We start from the raw sequence: 17331 nt of genomic DNA, 5'->3' as shown, positions 1-17331 counted from the left end.
ATTCTGCTTTTTGCAGCTTCTAGTGTACTAGAAGTGCTTTGTGAAATGGCACATTTCTGCAGTTGAATTCATACATCTTGTGACTTCTTTGTCACTTTAATCTAGGACCTCATCTTTCATTTCTGGTTTCACAATGAACATTTTAGGCAACTTTCTTGAAGGTATAAATTAGTTGTTCAAACTCTTCTTGTCTTTCCTAATGTAAGTTAAGTCTTCACTTGAATATTATATTTAATCCTTCTACTTTTCCCCACAGAATCTGAATGGGTTGCACGTTAAATTTTTTGTTTGTTTGCTTGTTAATTGGTCTTTCAATGGAGTTTAGCTCCCGGCTTTCTCCCCCTTGGCACTATTGACACTTTGGACTAGATAATTCTTTATTGGGGCGGTGGTGGGGGGGTGGGGGGTGGGGGGGGCGTCCTGTGCACTGAAGAATGTTTAACAGCATCCCTGGCCTCTGTCCACTAGATGCCAGTAGAACCACACTGGTGTGATAACCAAAAATGTCCTCAGACATTGCCAAATGTCTCCTGGGGTGATGAGGGGTAAAATGGCACTCCGGAAAAAAAAAAAAACAAAAAAAACAAAACAAAAAAAAAAGGCACTCCGTTGAAAGCCACCAGTCTAGACTCATTTGCCCAAAAGCAGAATGTGTAGAATCTCCCTATTCTTCTGTATTTACCTGGACACTACTCAAATTCTTCCCTTAGAAATTAAGCTTAGAGAATTAGATGTTGTAGAGGTTTCAATTATTAGTTCAAAAGTTCAGCGGCCTATGAGGATCTGGGGCTGGCTGTGGACAGCTGCAGCTGGGAAATGTCATCTCTATATGCCCTCTGTTTTTTGGAGCCCATGCCTCTCAATCTGTATGTATGTTTGTGTGTGGAGGCTTGGGCTGTGCTCTGTCCTGATGCTAAGATTTTGGTTTATTTCCTCATATGGGAGTGGGCTGGTCACTCTGACAAGACATCAAGTTAAAATAAAGCCCCATGGTTTGCAGAATTTTTGTTTGGTGGTTCAGCAAATATTTTTCTCTACACAATGGCCTTTGTTTGGTGCTGTTGGCCCTTGGCTACAAAGCTGGCTCCTAAGATGGCTTCTCATATTCTCCAGCCAACCATCCTCACCCCAGACCTTAACCCCATCAGAAACTGGAGAAGAGCAGGAAAAGGAGACTTTCCAAAGTGCATGCTTTCTAGATGTGTGGTCTCCAGCCCATCTCTCCAAGTTGCGGAGTCCTTTTGAGCCTCCACTATTGTTTTTCCTAACCCTGGGAGTTGTATATACCTCATGTCATCACTGTTTTCAATTCAAATTGATCTTTAGCTGGCAGACAGCACTTGGAATTCATAGTTTAAGAGTGGGGCCATTTTCAAATTTCAGTTGATGAAATTTCCTCTTACATTTTTGTTTGTCTTGGTCCCTTTCACCAGGTCTCAGAAAAGGAGTATTTTGCTATCTTACTGTTAAGTCATCATTTTTCCTTTTAGTCCCCAGTGTACTATTTCTTCCTTTTCCATAGAGGTTAAGTGACAGGGCAGGGAAATGGCTCAACTCTTCCTAAAGTAAAATCTCTTTTACGTCTCTCTTTGAGCAGTGAGGGAAGTGACGTTTTTTTCCTAAAATACATAGTAGAAAGCTCTGGGGTAGAGCTCAGGAGAACAAGATCCAATTTTTGAGGAAATGCTGGTTATGTGGCCCTAGGTGCTTTTTTTTTTTCCCTGTGCACTTAATTTTATACTCAAAATAGAAAAATATGATCTGTTCCACTTTTGCACTAGTCTGGGGAGAGAATGAAATGTATCCTTTGTGCCATCAGCAAGAGATATTAAACACAAGAAACTACTCATTACTACCTAGCAGAAAGAGGGGTCCTTAATTTCTAAATGAACCTTCCACCTTCTCTACCACCTCTCTACACAGAGACTAGGGCACCCACACTTTCCCAGTGGGGAACCTCACAGCCAGGTATAGGTATAGGCTGAGGCATTTCTTTTCTTTATGACATTGATAAAAAGAGACGGTTGATAACTGGTGTACAATTAATGCATAGGTGTCAAAATCACACAAAGGTTTTACTGTACCCATCTCCTTTTTCCTATATAATGCTCCAGTTTCCTGATGTAATTTTAGTGGACGTAAAGCCAAACACCTTAAGTTTATATAACTAATTCCACTTGCATGAAAGTCAATAACTGACTGCTAGAACTTTGCCTCCTGGCAATCACAAATCCACACCATGGGCAGGCAGATGGTTGGGCCCCACCCTGGATCAGGTGTGCCAGGTGAACTTTTTTAAAACTAAAATCTCAGGTCATCTGCCTGTGAGTTCATGGGCAGCATGATGGGTCTGCTGGTAGCAGAAAGACTTTCATAACAATGGGCACACTCGGGCTTCCCTGGTGGCGCAGGGGTTAAGAATCCGCCTGCCAGTGCAGGGGACACAGGTTCGAGCCCTGGTCCAGGAAGATCCCACATGTCGCTGAACAACTAAGCCCGTCCGCCACAACTACTGAGCCTGTGCTCTAGAGCCTGTGAGCCACGAGTACTGAGCCCGCGCACCACAACTACTCAGCCCGCGCACAATTACTGAAGCCCGCATGCCTAGAGCCTGTGCTCTGCAACGAGAGAAACCACCACAATGAGAAGCCTGCCCACCGCAATGAAGAGTGGCCCCCACTCGCCGCAACTAGAGAAAGCCCGCAAGCAGCAACGAAGTCCCAACGCAGCCAAAAATAAATAAATAAATAAGTTAATTAAAATAAAAAAAAAAACCAATGGGCACACTACTCACTGATGACAAAGATTAAAGGTAAGGAGATCATGCCCAAACCTATCTGACGTCTTTGTAGAACTTAATATGGAGGTAGAATAAGGCTGACCAGTTGACCAAAAAATACGTAGAGCACCACCATGTGATCAGCACCAGTTTAGATGTTTTAGAAATACAACATTGAGTCCCTGTTCTTAAGGAACCTGGGATTTAACCGAAAAGACTAATATGCATATAATAACAAATCACGTAAGACATTAAATATTGACCCTTCTTCAGTAGTGATGTTGTTGGCTCTCCCAAACTTTCCCTTTGTTCTAACCTATCCTCTCCTCAGTTTCTTCCCACATCTCTTCCATACTTCCCTCATGGCCTCCTGTTTGAGATTCTCTACCCTAAAAGATAGTATCCTCCATTCTTTTTTCTTTTTTTTAATATTTATTTATTTGGTTGCACCGGGTCTTAGTTGCTGCAGGCAGGCTCCTTAGTTGCGGCATGCGAACTCCTAGTTGCAGCACGGGTGTGGGATCTAGTTCCCTGACCAGGGATCGAACCCGGGCCCCCTGCATTGGGAGCACGGAGTACCATCCACTGCGCCACCAGGGAAGTCCCGGTATCCTCCATTCTTGATCTACATAGTCAGCCTGGTGAACTGTCTATAACTGAGACTTCAACTACCATCAGTTTGCTGAAGAACCTCTGATTCACAGATCCAACTGGATGCACACCTGCTGGTCCCCCAGACATCTCAAAGTCATATATCCAAACTTGCTTCCCTGCCAGTATTTCAAATCCTGGTGAATGGCACCACCATCTACCCAATCATCCAACCTGGAACCTCAGGAGTCATCTGTGACTGCTTCTTCTTTACTCCTACATTCAACAGGTCACTGAACCAATTAGTTCTTTCTCTCATTCTTTCTTTTATCCACTCCTCCTCTCCTTCCTCCTACTCAATGTCATTCTTACTTCAGGCACACATAATTTCTTGCCTGTGCTTGCAAACTCTCTGCCTTTGGTATCATCCTCTCATGCCCTGAAACTCTCCTCTCCAGCCACTCCCAATCTTTCATCTAACACACCAGTCATACCAGAACTACTTGTATTTCTCCATGTTTTCTCGCCTACACATCTTCATGTGTTTTTTCGTGTATTTTTCATCTCTATAATCTTCATGTCCCTTTGCCTAGAACACTCTACTTTCTCCCTATTAATCTATTAAACTTCTGCTTATCCTTTAAAACTCACATAAGACATCGCTTGATCCAGGAAGTTCTTTCTGATACCCTCCTACCCAGAGTCTTACTCCCCACTTTATACTGGTATACAAATACTCTATTGCCAAAAAAATATTTAAAAGACATGAAGTTCCTATTCATCTCAAGCTGCATACGAAGGAGGAAAACACATTCTCATAAAAACTATAGGAAACAGACTTTACTGTAAACGGAGGTCAGTCTCTGTGTCCCCCTGTTCAGAACTGTGGCTCATACTGAAGTCACCCAGTGGGTGCTGCTATCAGCCACGTCTGCTGGGCAACATCCCTCCCTCACCCGAACTTTTACCATGCTTCAGGCAGGCAAAGGAGATGTTTTTCTTGTGTTCACCTTTGGCTACTTCTTTAGGGCAGGATGATCAACTGGATAAAAATACAGCATTCCTATGAAAACAACCTCTAAAATCTATGTCTCAGTTTATTGCTTTTGCTATGGTTAAATGTCTCCAGCTACCTGTGGACTGCTCCTCAGAGACATCAGGACAAGACCTGAAAGTTAACACAGACCTGTTTCCTTATCTATAAAATGATGACCAGATGATCTCAAAGGATGCTCTTCCCACTAAAACATCATCTGGACTCATTCCCTGTCCTAAGCTGGCTCTCCCTGTGAATGTCCCCATTTCTGAGAATAGATAAAGTACATAAAGGGCGTAGCCAACAGGCATTGCAGTTCGTCATCCTGCCTCTGACACAAGTGTTATAGGAAGGTTAAGTGGTGGTTAGGGGAATCTCCAATGTGTGCCCCTACATATTAGGAATGCATCAGTACTCTCTTCTCCCAATAATTCAATGCAGAACTTCAACTTGTGCTATGTTTTCTCAAGCCTGTACATATCATACTACCTTTTGGAGTACAGCATTTCCTTTCATGTCTTTTAAATTTATTTCTTTGAAGCCTCAAGGGGTACCTTTAATTCTAGCATTTACAAGATTCAGAGAACAAGTAGATATGGATCCCATCCATACCTTCAGAACACCTGTAATCTTCATACAAGTGTAAGACAACGCTCTTGGTGTTTGGCAGTTTTTGGTTACCTGGTAATGCCCACATTGGCCCAAATTGCTTATTTGCCAAAAATCACCATGGAGCTTGAATATTAGGTTTCTTTTGCTATAAGACCTTTCCATGTTTCTATAAAGTTGTTTCCATACTTAAACCGCCTGTTACGAGTGCTTAATGGCATCTCCAAATTTCACTGTCGCTTCTACGGAAAATTCTTCATTATAGTGACCTACAACCTGCACCTTTCTATCTACCACTGTTGAGGGGCCGAGTTTCCGGAATATGAGATGGTTCCTAGCTAACATTAATCCCAGAGTGAACAAGCTTCGTTCCTAACCCTTGTCCCGCCCGAGCCTGAGTTCACAAAGACAAGTTCATCAAACCAGTTGATGAAAGCACCTGTCCAGACGCGGAGGCTTTCCCTAACACAACCTCAACACCTCCAGAAACTGTTTCCAAGTGAATGCTTTCTTCTTTGGCCCTCTTCATGCCTAATACCACTGTTTCAGAAGGACTCATTTCTCAGCTAAACAACTTTAATCACAGTATGACATGGTGGTCCAGCTGCCTAGGTTCAAATCTCACTTCTACCATCCGCTAGCGCTATGACTTGGGTAAATCACTGAATCTAATTTTGCTTTCTTCATCACTCAAATGGAACTACTGACAGTACCCACCTCATACAGATGTTACAGAGGATTAAATGAGGTAGTGACTGCAAAGCACTTGGTACAGTGCCTGGAATAGGGCAAGTGTTTCATATTCTGTTACTGTTGTTGTGGTTGTTATCGCTATTCTCAGTAGCTTCCTAAGTGGTCTCCTGCCACAAGACTATCACTCTTCACTCTTCTGTGCTACTTCCAGGAGGAGGTACTGTCAAAAATATTTCTTGATTATAAAATACATATTTCATTAGAGAAAATTCAGAAAACGTAATGAGGGAAAAGTCACCCACAGTCTGAACAGTGATACAACCACTGGCGGTATATTTCCTTCCAGTCTTTTCTCTATTTTTTTTAACCTAGGTGAGCTGATCATTTAAATACTCTTTGTGTCTGCTGTTTTCACTTCAGTGTTTTCCCGTAATTTAACATTTAACAACACGAGGTGGGTTTGCTTCTAATTCTTTGTTTACGTTAGCATACAAATATTTTATCTGTATCACATATAAATAAAATACAAATGGGAGCAACAAATGATTGGTGGTGGTGGCTCACCTTACCTCTTGCCCACTGTTCCTGCCATCCACCTGCCTGCCAAGGCAACAGGTTGCCAGCATTGCCACACTGGGTTTCTCTGATGCTGACAGTCTACTGCCTGCGCTTTTGCTCACTAGCTGAGACTGGTCCCCGCTGCTAGGGGGCTCCTCTGGCCTAAGGAATTCAGGAGAACACTGAGGGTTCGGGTCCGCTGTGTGCTAGTGGCCTTACCTCATGCGAGCTTTCTCATGTCTGCTCCTAGACGGTGCTCATAAATTCCTCAGTCTGGAGTGGCTACCTACTCACCTCTCCCCATCTGTGTTCATTACAGTTTTCAAAACCCAGCTCTGAACAGTTTCCTAAGTAAAGCATTACCCTCCATGATGACAACCAAGCCTGGTATTTCAGAGCACTCTGACAGTTCAACCACTTCCGTATGACAGCACAGACGCCTGGCGGATACCTGCTGACTGGGCGACTGGATATTTCATTGTTTGTGTTGTCTCTTCAAGCAAACCACAAAGTCCTTCAAAGATGAACCGTTTCTCTTAATTTTTATCTTATTGGCCACTGGGACTGGGCTAGGTAAACAATAAATGACTGATGAATAAAGTAACAGCCAACGCTTTTCTCCCTTCATAACACATATGTTTTTACGCCTTTTTCTTGCTTTTTTGCACTTGATAGGCTTGGTAACAGCTAAGCACTCTTACAGTTCTTCCTACATGCCAGTCACAGTCCTGAGGGCTTTATACATATCAACTAATTTAATCCTCAGATGAACCCTGGTGAAAGGGTACTATTAGCACTTTCATTTTCGGCATGAGGAAGTGATGGGATTAAAATTCAAATTAAATAAAAAAACTAGGGCTTCCCTGGTGGCGCAGTGGTTGAGAGTCCGCCTGCCGATGCAGGGGACACGGGTTCGTGCCCCGGTCCGGGAAGATCCCGCATGCCGCGGAGCGGCTGGGTCCGTGAGCCATGGCCGCTGAGCCTGCGCGTCCGGAGCCTGTGCTGCGCAGCGGGAGAGGCCACAGCAGTGAGAGGCCCGCGTACCGCAAAAAAAAAAAAAAAAAAAAAAAAAAAACTAGCTTGACCAAACGTAATATCTACATAATTGAATCCCACGATTAAAATATTTATTACGCATCAATTATGTCCTCAGCCCCTATAAAAGAATATTTCCTACCCCGGAGGGGGAGAAAGAGCAAATGAGGCCCTAAACACAGGAAGATAGGCCAGACACATAAAAACACAAAGAGTGAAAGTGGGGCCCCAATTCCTATGATCAGAACAAGTCTCTCCCAAATGGCAGGACATGAGGGGCATTCAGAGCCACATCATTATTAAACCCGGTAACGAAGAGGGTCAGCCCTCGGTGGAAACCACAATCTCAGAGCACGTCTGGGAGCCTTTGGCAGGATGCTGCACATCTGTTCCCCCCAGAGAGAAGCACTGGGGCCAACTCTTCCTTGTTCCCCAAGTGATTCTTTGTCACTGGCCCCACTGTCTTGTACACCAGGATTCTGGGGTAGCTGGAGTGGACGGGACAGCCCAGCTTCTCCTTACTAACTGGGGTACAACATCCCAACAGATCACACAGTTGACCGGATATTAGTGTATTTAAACAAGCAGAGAAGACAGGCTTTTCACAAGACCTATTTGTGTCTCATAAAATCACAATTCAACATGCTCTTCATCAGCATCGTGTTTTCTGCCAACATCTGAAACACACACATCTTTTACGGAATGCTTGGTAAGTAGCAGAGGACCACAGCTTAGAGTGGACCTGGCGTTTCCTGAGGCATCCACGACCCCCCTGGAGACAGCTGACATCCCCAGGAACAGTCCTCAGAGGCCCGGGTCCCTACTTCTATTCCAGAAGACAAGGCTCAGAAACAGACCCAATTCCTCAGTGCTCTCACCCACACCATGGCTTCAACCATCACCTGAATGCTAACTACATCCAAACCCGTAACTCAGAGCCCGATCTCCAATCTCTCAGCCCCTTCAAGCTCAGTCGGTCCGAACAGAACTCACCACTTCTCCACACGCGTGTTCTCAGTGCCCCCCACCACCAAGGCGGAGACCTGAGCCGTCTGCATCCCCACAGCCCCCCTCCTCAGAGGCCACTCACTCTGCAGCCTCTGCCCACCTACTCTTTCAGTACAGGCCCTTGTTATTTCTTGCCTGGCTCACGACAATACCTTTCTTACAGGCTCCCCCGCCAGCCTTTCCTCCCCACCACAAGCCGGAATAGTCTTTCAGAAGCACCAGGTGATGACTGGTCATCACTTGCTTTAAAACCCTCAGGAGCTCACGATGTATCACCAGAGATCAAGTCAAACGCCCGACCGTGGCTCGCTGGGCCCTGCAAGATCTGGCCCCTGCCCACCTCTCTAGCCCCCTTTTGCTCATCTCCACACAGACTCCTCCCCTTTCGCTCCCCCAGAGCATAAGCCCTCTAAATAAGCACTACCCTGTCACAGCCACCAAGCTGTTGCCCAAGCTATTCCCTCTTCTCAGCATGTCTTCTTTCTACCCGACAGCCCTCAGCCTCAGCACAAGCACCACCTCCCACAGGAAGGCTTCCACGATGCCGTCACCTCCATCTGTACGACAAAGCACCTCCACTGACGCACGATACGCCACACGGCATCACCATCAGCTTCCTTCAATGCCTTCTCCACTAGCCTGGGGCTCAATTCTGTGTCCACAGGCCCCGGTGCGGTGTCTGGCACATGGTGGATGTTTTCCGGATAAAAGACAGTGCCTAGAAATCCAAGTCTGCCAGGTCGCATCCCCTTGCCCTTCCCTGACTGACACCCAGGAGGACTTACCTACGCAGTCACAGGTGGGGAACTCGGCCTGGGCTCTCTTGGCAGGTGTGTCCAGCAGACTCTTGGTGGGTGTGTCCAGGTACTTAAGAGGTGACTCCAGGAAGCCACTGAGGGTGGGTGTGAGTGGGTTCTCAGCCTTGGTCGGGGTGGCCTCCTGGCCTCCCTCCTCTGCATGGAAGCAGGTGGTTGAAAGCACAGTCACAGCCCCTGAAGATTCGATCTTGATTTGCTTGGGAGAGCGCGTAGCAAAAGGGCTCTCGGGGGCTGGGAGACAGGTTGGCTGGTTCTCGGGGTCCTGAATGGGCACAGACTGGGGGCCGGGAAGCCCAAAGTTATCCCCAAATTCAGCCTCAAACTGCCGGATGAGCTCTTCCAGCTTGTCATCGGCAGGGGGAAGAGGGCCAGCGGAGCCTGGCTGCAGGGTTGCCATGGGGCTGGGAGACCTCATTTCCTGAGTAGGGGCCAGCAGGCTGTCCCCGGAGGGACTAGGTGCAAATAGCGCAAGAGAAGGTTCTGGGGGCAGGGGGACAGCAGAGCCCTGTGAGGCAGGAACAGGGGCAGGTGCCTGCGCGTCCTCAGAGGCTGGGGGCCTCAGCCCTTCCAGGATGATTTGCCGCAGAGGTGGGAAGAGGGGCTGTGCTTCCCGTGGCCTGGACTTCTTGATGTGAATGGACTTCCGGACACTGGGCTTGATCCCAGGGCCAGCTTTGTCTGTTCCCACGAGACCTCCAGCTGGTGCCAGGGGCTTCCTTTTCTTCTCCTTGGGTGGTCTGTCGGATGGCTGTGAGGCAGGTGAGCTGGGTGGTGCCCACCAGCCGGGAGGAGGCTCCGAGGGAGGGGGGAGGGAGGCATCGTGGGCCTGTTCCAGGAAGAGACTGCGCTTATGGTGGAGGTGCTGCTGCAGGGCCGTCTGGGCCTTCTGGTGGGAATCGGGCTCTGAGGACGGTGTGGGGGCCTCCCTTTGGAGAATGGGGGATGGGGAGGAAGAGGGTACCTCGACCTTGACCTTGGGCTTGCTGGGCAGGGCCTCGGGCCGCTTGAATACTGACTGGATGTAATCACTGGCACTGCCCAACAACTGCTCCAGTTCAGCCATGGGATCAGGGCTTGGGCGGGGCATGGGCCAAGAGCTCCGGGGAGTTGTTGGTGGGGTGTCAGTGCCCCAGGCTTCAGGAAACTCTGTTCTAGGAGTTGCTGTAGGGAAGGCAGGGCTATCAGGAGCAAAGGATGGGTGCTCTTCAGGAGGGACCACAGGCCACGACGGAGCCCGGAGGTAGGACTGGGGAGGTCTGAAAGGGGCAGGAGGGGACAAGGCCTCAGGAAGGGGGCAAGAAGCCTGGGAGGCGGCATGAGAAGGTTGGGGGAGGGCAGAGGACAGTTGTGTGAGGGCCTCGATGGCAATGGCGGTCTGCAGGCTGATGTTTTTTTCCTTGGCGATACTCAGGGCACTCTGGGACAGGGGCAGGCCCTCCGGAGGAGGAGGTATATGAGCGACCTCAGAGCTGAGGAGTGGCCTGGTGATTGGCGCCAGAAGACCAGCCTCACCAGCAGGCAGAGTCCCTGGGAGCCTGGGCCGTTCCTCCCCTCCCTCCACAACCACAGACTTGATCTTCCCCTCCAGCCACTCGAGGTAGTCAGGGCATTCTGGGCCATCGCAGTTGCAGTTGGGTGGTTTCATGCCATGCCGAGCGAGGGCCAGGGCCGTCTGCAGCGTGTCAAGGTCTTCGCTGCCAGCAGAGCAGCTCTCGGGCCCTGACCGGGGTCCCCTGCTGTTGTTCCCAGCTTCGCGACTCATCTCACGGTTGAAGGTTTCATAGAGCCGGGTGCTAAGGGCCCCATAAGAGGACACAGCTTCGGCCACAGCCGAAAAGGCCACCAGATCGTGGGCATCTTCCAGGCGAGCAGTATGAGCTGGTCCTGGGGTCACGTCCCAGTCGGGCTTCTGCTCTGCTCGCCAAGGACCCCCAGTGCCCAGCAAACTGGGTCCAGCAGGTTCTCTAGCACCATTGACTGGCGCCCCTGAGGCGCTTAGCTGCCGTGAGTCCCCATCGTACACTGGCCCTGAGTCCATCTGACCTGGAACAGGTCCATCAACTGGGCTGAGCTCTGAGCCTGTCTGAAGAGAGAGAGAGGAGGAGGGACAAAAGGGGAAAAGATGAGCCACAGTATTTGAAAAGCACTATCCTGCACCACACCACTCAGAGGCACAACTAACCCTGCTTTCCTTGCAAACCCTCCCTGTCTCTGAGAGAGCCTGAACCTCAGCTCATCTTCTCACACCTCATTTCTCAGCTGGCTGCACTGCAGAAACAGAGAGCAGGTCTTGCAGAAGAGAGCCTAACGCAGAATTCTGAATGCTGCTCAGACCCTTTCCGAGCCTCACGTTGATCACACCGATGAAACTCCCCTGAAACCAGGCATTTGTCGAGGACACACAAAGAGGTCTTTAACTCACAATGACCAAAGCGACACCAGGACCTTTGTTTTTTGTCAGGAGGAAAAGAAAGCTAACCAAGCATCCGTGTGACAATGCACCAGAAGTGCGAAGTCCGTGTGTGAACGGGCGGGGAAGGAGCAGCTTTGACTAACGAATTCAGCCTGCACAAGGAATCAGTCATGGCTTCTCAGGGGAAGGAACCCACAGTTCTTTTCTCTGCCCATTACTGTCCTCGCTTAAGCTCAGGCTGAACTCAGAGAGCTGACAAGACAACATTCCCACCCCAGCCCTAGGCCTGAGGAAACTCTGATCATCCAGTACAGTGTGTGTTCAGCCCCACGCCAAGCCAGTCATGCCAATGACAAGTGAGGTGCTGCTTGGAAGAAGATCCAAGCTTCCCAGGGAACACCATTATTCATCTAATGTCCACCCAAAGCACACTGAAGGGGGAGAGCACAAGAGGAAGTGGGTCCAGAGTCCAGTCCAGCAAGTTAAAAGGTAATACGAGGCAGATCTGAGTTTGCAAGAACTCATCCCACCGGAAAGGAAAGATCTTCCTTACAGTAGAATGCCAATGAAAAATATAGAAGGATATAGAAGGATTTAGAAACTCATCAGTGGATGCTACGAATAGCAGGTGAAAGCTTGATGAAGCACAGTATATATACATGGCCTCAAAACATCTCTTCAGGGCTTCCCTGGTGGCGCAGTGGTTGAGAGTCCGCCTGCCGATGCAGGGGACACGGGTTCGTGCCCCGGTCCGGGAGGATCACACATGCCACGGAGTGGCTGGGCCCGTGAGCCATGGCTGCTGAGCCTGCGCGTCCGGAGCCTGTGCTCCGCAACGGGAGAGGCCACAACAGTGAGAGGTCCGCGTACCGCAAAAAAAAAAACAACAAAAAAACAACACGAAAAACACCTCTTCAAAAATAACTTAAATACAATAGCAACTTTATAGTGGAGAAATAAATCTGGCTGACACCACCTTTACCAAATGATCAAAGTTATCATCATCACCAATATTGGGAAAAAACCAACATCGTGTGTCTCTTGATATGATAACATTGAGAAGAAGAATATAACATCACCCACGCAGACGTGCAGCCAGAACATATAACCTTAAATCTAATCATAGGAAACGTCAGATAAACTGAAACTAAAGGGTATGCTAGAAAACACCTGGATTGTTCTCTCCAAAAATTTCAAAGACAAGAAAAACAAACATCTCTCCCAGCTGACACCAGACTAAAGAGACAGCAAAATGCATGCTCCTGGGTTAGATCTTGGAGTGGGGGGAAATAGCTATAAAGTACATCATTGGGACAACTGATGAAATTTGAATATGGATGTGGATAAGATCATATCACATCAATCTCTGTGTTCTGGACATGGATGACTATACTATGGTTATGTAAAAGAATGTCCTTGTCCTTAGAACACATACACTGAAGCATTTAAGGATAAAGGGTATCTCCAGCTTAATCTCAAATGGTTCAGAAAAAAAGTATATGCATACATAAAAATATATTCACATAGAGAAAATGATAAAGCAAATACGGCAAAATGTAAACAATTTGGGTATACAGGAGTCCCAGGTACTCTTCTTTAACCTTTTCTACAAGTTTTTAAAATTCTATCAAAATAAAAAGTTAAAAGAGAAATTAGGGGACTTCCCTGGTGGCGCAGTGATTAAGAATACGCCTGCCAATGCAGCAGACGTGGGTTCGATCCCTGGTCCGGAAAGATCCCACATGCAGCGGAGCAACTAAGCCCATGCGCCACAACTACCGAGCCTGCGCTCTAGAGCCTGCGAGCCACAACTACTGAAGCCCGCGCGCCTAGAGCCCACGCTCCGCAACAAGAGAAGCCACTGCGATGAGAAGCCCGTGCACCGCAACGAAGGGTAGCCCCCGCTGGCCACAACTAGAGAAAGCTCGCGTGCAGCAACTAAGACCCAATGCAGCCAAAAATAAATAAACAAAACAAATAAATTTTTTAAAAAGACCTGTAAAAAAGAAATTAGTCCCTCAGGTAGAACATACAGTATATTAAACAGATGGTTAAATGATACTAGTCCCCAGATTGTCAAACGTGGCCATCATGGGCTCCAAAGCGGTAGCGGGGAGCTGGGATTTGGGACAGGCCTCTGGGAGATGAGCAGAGGCCCCAGCCTGTGGTTCCCATCTCATTCTCATCACTGCCCCAATTCTGGCCACTAAGGACCCTCATGCTTTTCCAACATGCTTTTCTGAGCTTTGCACATGCAGTTCTCATTGCCTGGAATGCCCTTCCCAGCTTCTGTGAGGTCTCTTCGGCTTATCCCCTCAAGCATCAGCTCAATGTCACCTCCTCTCTGACCTGGTTCGCAGATTGACCGATGCTCCTTCCCCTAGGCTCCCACGGCACCTTAAACATGCCTCTATTAGCACTTATCACCTGCCAAGCAGCTGCCTCCCCCCACCAGATGGTAGTTCCTTCAAGACAAGAGCCCAATCATAATGACTTCTGTGCCTCCCGCCCAGTCCACCGTCCGTCTGCCCCACAGGCCGTGGAATACGCCAGCCTCTCCCTGACGCCGGTGGAAGACGACTATCTTTCAGAACTAGAAACTAGGAACAAATACCTTTCCTCCAGGAATGTGGCTGATCACCCAGTTCTCCCTTCCTTCCTTCTTTGAAACCTAAACTAACGTGGCTGCAAAGGCTACAAAATCTGAAATGATCAAACTTTACATGTTTACATGTTTATGTATAAAAGACAGAAGAAGCATGCATAAACAAGAACATGAGAGAGTAGCATGGATTTACAAGAACAGTGTCAGGAAGACTAATGCTGCATGAGCTGAGGCTTCCCCAAATGCTCAAGACAACTAAAAGGATTTTTTTTTTTTTTCCCCTGCGGTACACGGGCCTCTCACTGTTGCGGCCTCTCCCGTTGCGGAGCACAGGCTCCGGACACGCAGGCTCAGCGGCCATGGCTCACGGGCCCAGCTGCTCCGCGGCATGTGGGATCTTCCCAGACTAGGGCACGATCCCGTGTCCCCTGCATCGGCAGGCAGGCGGACCCTCAACCACTGCGCCACCAGGGAAGCCCTAAAAGGATTTTTAAAAGTTATTTTTGGTGTGTGAGTAAGAAGAACGAGGAAGGGCTAGGCCCGCTCTTGTGCCTGTGAATTCCCTGGGAAGGAAAATGCTCTTCAGACCAAAGAGAAAAGAAAAGGAAGAGTAGATACAGATAAGAGGAAAGTGACACCAAGCCGGGTGGGAGACTTTAAGAAACTCTAAATTCCAGTTTTCCCAGCCAAGGGATCCCACTGACACATTCCTCACACCTGCCAGTGATCCTGGAAGAAACTTGCCATCAGGAGAAGGTGCCAACAACAGGTGAGAAAACAGCAAGTGTCATCCCCAACTTTCAGAACACTGGGTGAGTTCAGTCCGTGTAAGAGTCCTGAGTGGACAACTAAAGGGACCTCAAGGAGTCAGGTTCAATGAAGGCCATCAACCCATCAACACGCAACTAATCTTAGTGCTTTGTGCTGTGTGGTCACTGGACCAGGAGATAAGGAGGTCACAAACTCAAGGGCTGCAGGTCAAATCTGCCACAAAACAAATCTGTTTTGTTTGGCTTTTGTTTGTTTTGCCAATGTTAAAAAAATAAAATCAAATTTCACATGAAACCCAGATTTTCTTGAAAGTCCACACTCCTGCCTGGCAACCTCGTCTACAACTGAGCACTGACCACCGCTCCAGCTCACCCCCAGCCACATCATTTGCACTGCCTTCTTGAAACCCAGGCCAGGAGTCAGGGATTATTTATTAATTGCCTGAATTAATTATCACTTCATTCATTTGTATTCCTTGCCAAGGCCCTGGGTTTGCGAATCAGGTTGCAGACACTGAAGTTCCACAAGGCTGGCTGTGACCCCTTTGAGGGACAGCTATGGAAAATGACAGGCTGAATGGGCTGGCTCACCAATGGCTGAATGGCCATGCCCCGCTCAAAGTAAGAGTGGTGTATCGACTGCGGGCGGGTGGCGGTCTGTAGTGGCCTGCCACAGGGCTCTGTCCTCAGAACTGTCCTGCTCAACAGATGTATTAATAATGATAGTGAAGGCACACTTATTAAATAGAGAGATGTTGAAAACACGAGGGATAAAACTATGTTAAGTGATAGGACCAGGTGCCAAAAGGTCAATAGGCGGGAGAGAAAAAGATCTAACAGGGTAGATAGGGTCCTAAGCCACATCTGTGCAAATTAAAGATGGAGGAAGCACATAACAATGGCAGCAGTGCACATGAAAATGTCTTAGAAATCAGGAGGGATAAAAGACTTACTGATGGGGGACTTCCCTGGTGGCACGGTGGTTAAGAATCCACCTGCCAAGGCAGGGGACACGGGTTCGAGCCCTGGTCTGGGAAGATCCCACATGCCGCGGAGCAACTAAGCCCGTGTACCACAACTGCTGAGCCTGTGCTCTGGAGTCCGCGTGCCACAGCTACTGAAGCCTGCGTGCCTAGAGCCCGTGCTCCGCAACGAGAAGCCACCGCAATGAGAAGTCTGCACACTGCAACAAAGAGTAGCCCCTGCTCACCGCAACTAGAAAAAGCCCACGTGTAGCAACGAAGACCCAACACAGCCAGAAATTAAAAAAAAAAAAACGACTTACTGATGGTATATTCAACATGATGTGATATGGCAGCTTCAAAAGGTCTTATTACTCAAGGTTTCTTCAAACTTTTTTTACTACAAACCACAGTAAGAAATACATTTTACACTGTGATCCATTATATCCTTATATATAGGACAAGTTTGTAAAACAGTATTTCCCCTTACTAGATACACAAACCCCTCCCTCCCTCTTTCTTGCAGGTTGCAACAATTTAAGTTGATTTCACAGTCGACTAACAGGTCCCAACCCATTTGCAGTTGGACACACACAGATAGGAACTGACCGGAACAGGACGGCAGCACAGGCAGCAACAGCCCTGCTCTGCCTGGCCAGCCCCTACCTGAACACAGGCTTCCCTCTGGCGAAAAAGGAAGCAGGACAGTTCAAAACCGTAAGAGGAGCAGGTCCCTTTTGGTTCTGAAGAAGACAAAACTCAAGAAGACCTTTAAACATCGGAGGGCCTATCATCTGGGGAAAAAATTAAACTTGTTTCAAGTGGCCCCAAGAAGTGGAAGAAGAGAAGACTTAGGCTCAATTTAGGAAAAGTTTTAATACTGAGAGATACTAAAAAATACACTGAAATCCTGTCCCCCTGACAAGCAGGGGGTATTGAAAAGGAAACCGAGCAGTTATTTGACGATTACTGGCAAGGCGCAGGACGACGCTGGCGGAGGATGGAGGCTAGTCTAGGTGCTTGCAAAGTCCCAGCTAGACATGCCCCAACCCTAAAGCCCTCCACACTTTATATCCCTTACTTCTCACTCCCCTCTGGGCTGCAGCAAGCACCGCTCTGAGGGTGCTCCTTGAAGTTTGGTCTCCAGCTGCCTCTAGCCCCTGGAACACGCTACAGGCCCACTGAGAGCAGCCTGGATAAAACAGACCAAACTCCCCGTCCCACCTCCAACAGCTCCGTCCCCGACTCCTACTCCCACGAGTGTCCCCAACCCCGACATCCTCCACGTCCTTCTAATGTGACCAGTCACCAGGTCCAAACAATCCTAAACGTGAGTGCCTCTCTGTTCTGTCTCCTCCCTTTCCCTTCCTGCCCTCCTAATTGGGACCTTGGTGTACGTACACACTTTTTAATTGTCCAACTTGACAGGAGCTCCCCAGCCCCCTACAGTCTTT

The 17331-nt window shown here is 48.2% G+C and overlaps 1 protein-coding gene across 8 annotated transcripts in view; it reads right to left on the bottom strand.

The window, feature by feature from the left end:
- The window catches only part of TET3 (tet methylcytosine dioxygenase 3), a 113863-nt gene that overhangs the window by 47125 nt on the left and 49407 nt on the right, over positions 1-17331 (bottom strand). For all 8 annotated transcript variants that reach the window (XM_032653274.1, XM_032653273.1, XM_032653275.1 and 5 more), the window contains one exon: positions 9095-11210. In XM_032653274.1, coding sequence (XP_032509165.1) covers positions 9095-11210 — 2116 coding nt within the window. The remainder of the gene's footprint in view (positions 1-9094; positions 11211-17331) is intronic.

This window comes from Phocoena sinus, chromosome 13 (genome assembly GCF_008692025.1).
Source record: "Phocoena sinus isolate mPhoSin1 chromosome 13, mPhoSin1.pri, whole genome shotgun sequence".
Lineage (NCBI taxonomy): Eukaryota > Metazoa > Chordata > Mammalia > Artiodactyla > Phocoenidae > Phocoena > Phocoena sinus.
The sequence above is the reverse complement of the archived record's forward strand: the minus strand, read 5'-3'. Positions and strand labels throughout refer to the sequence as shown.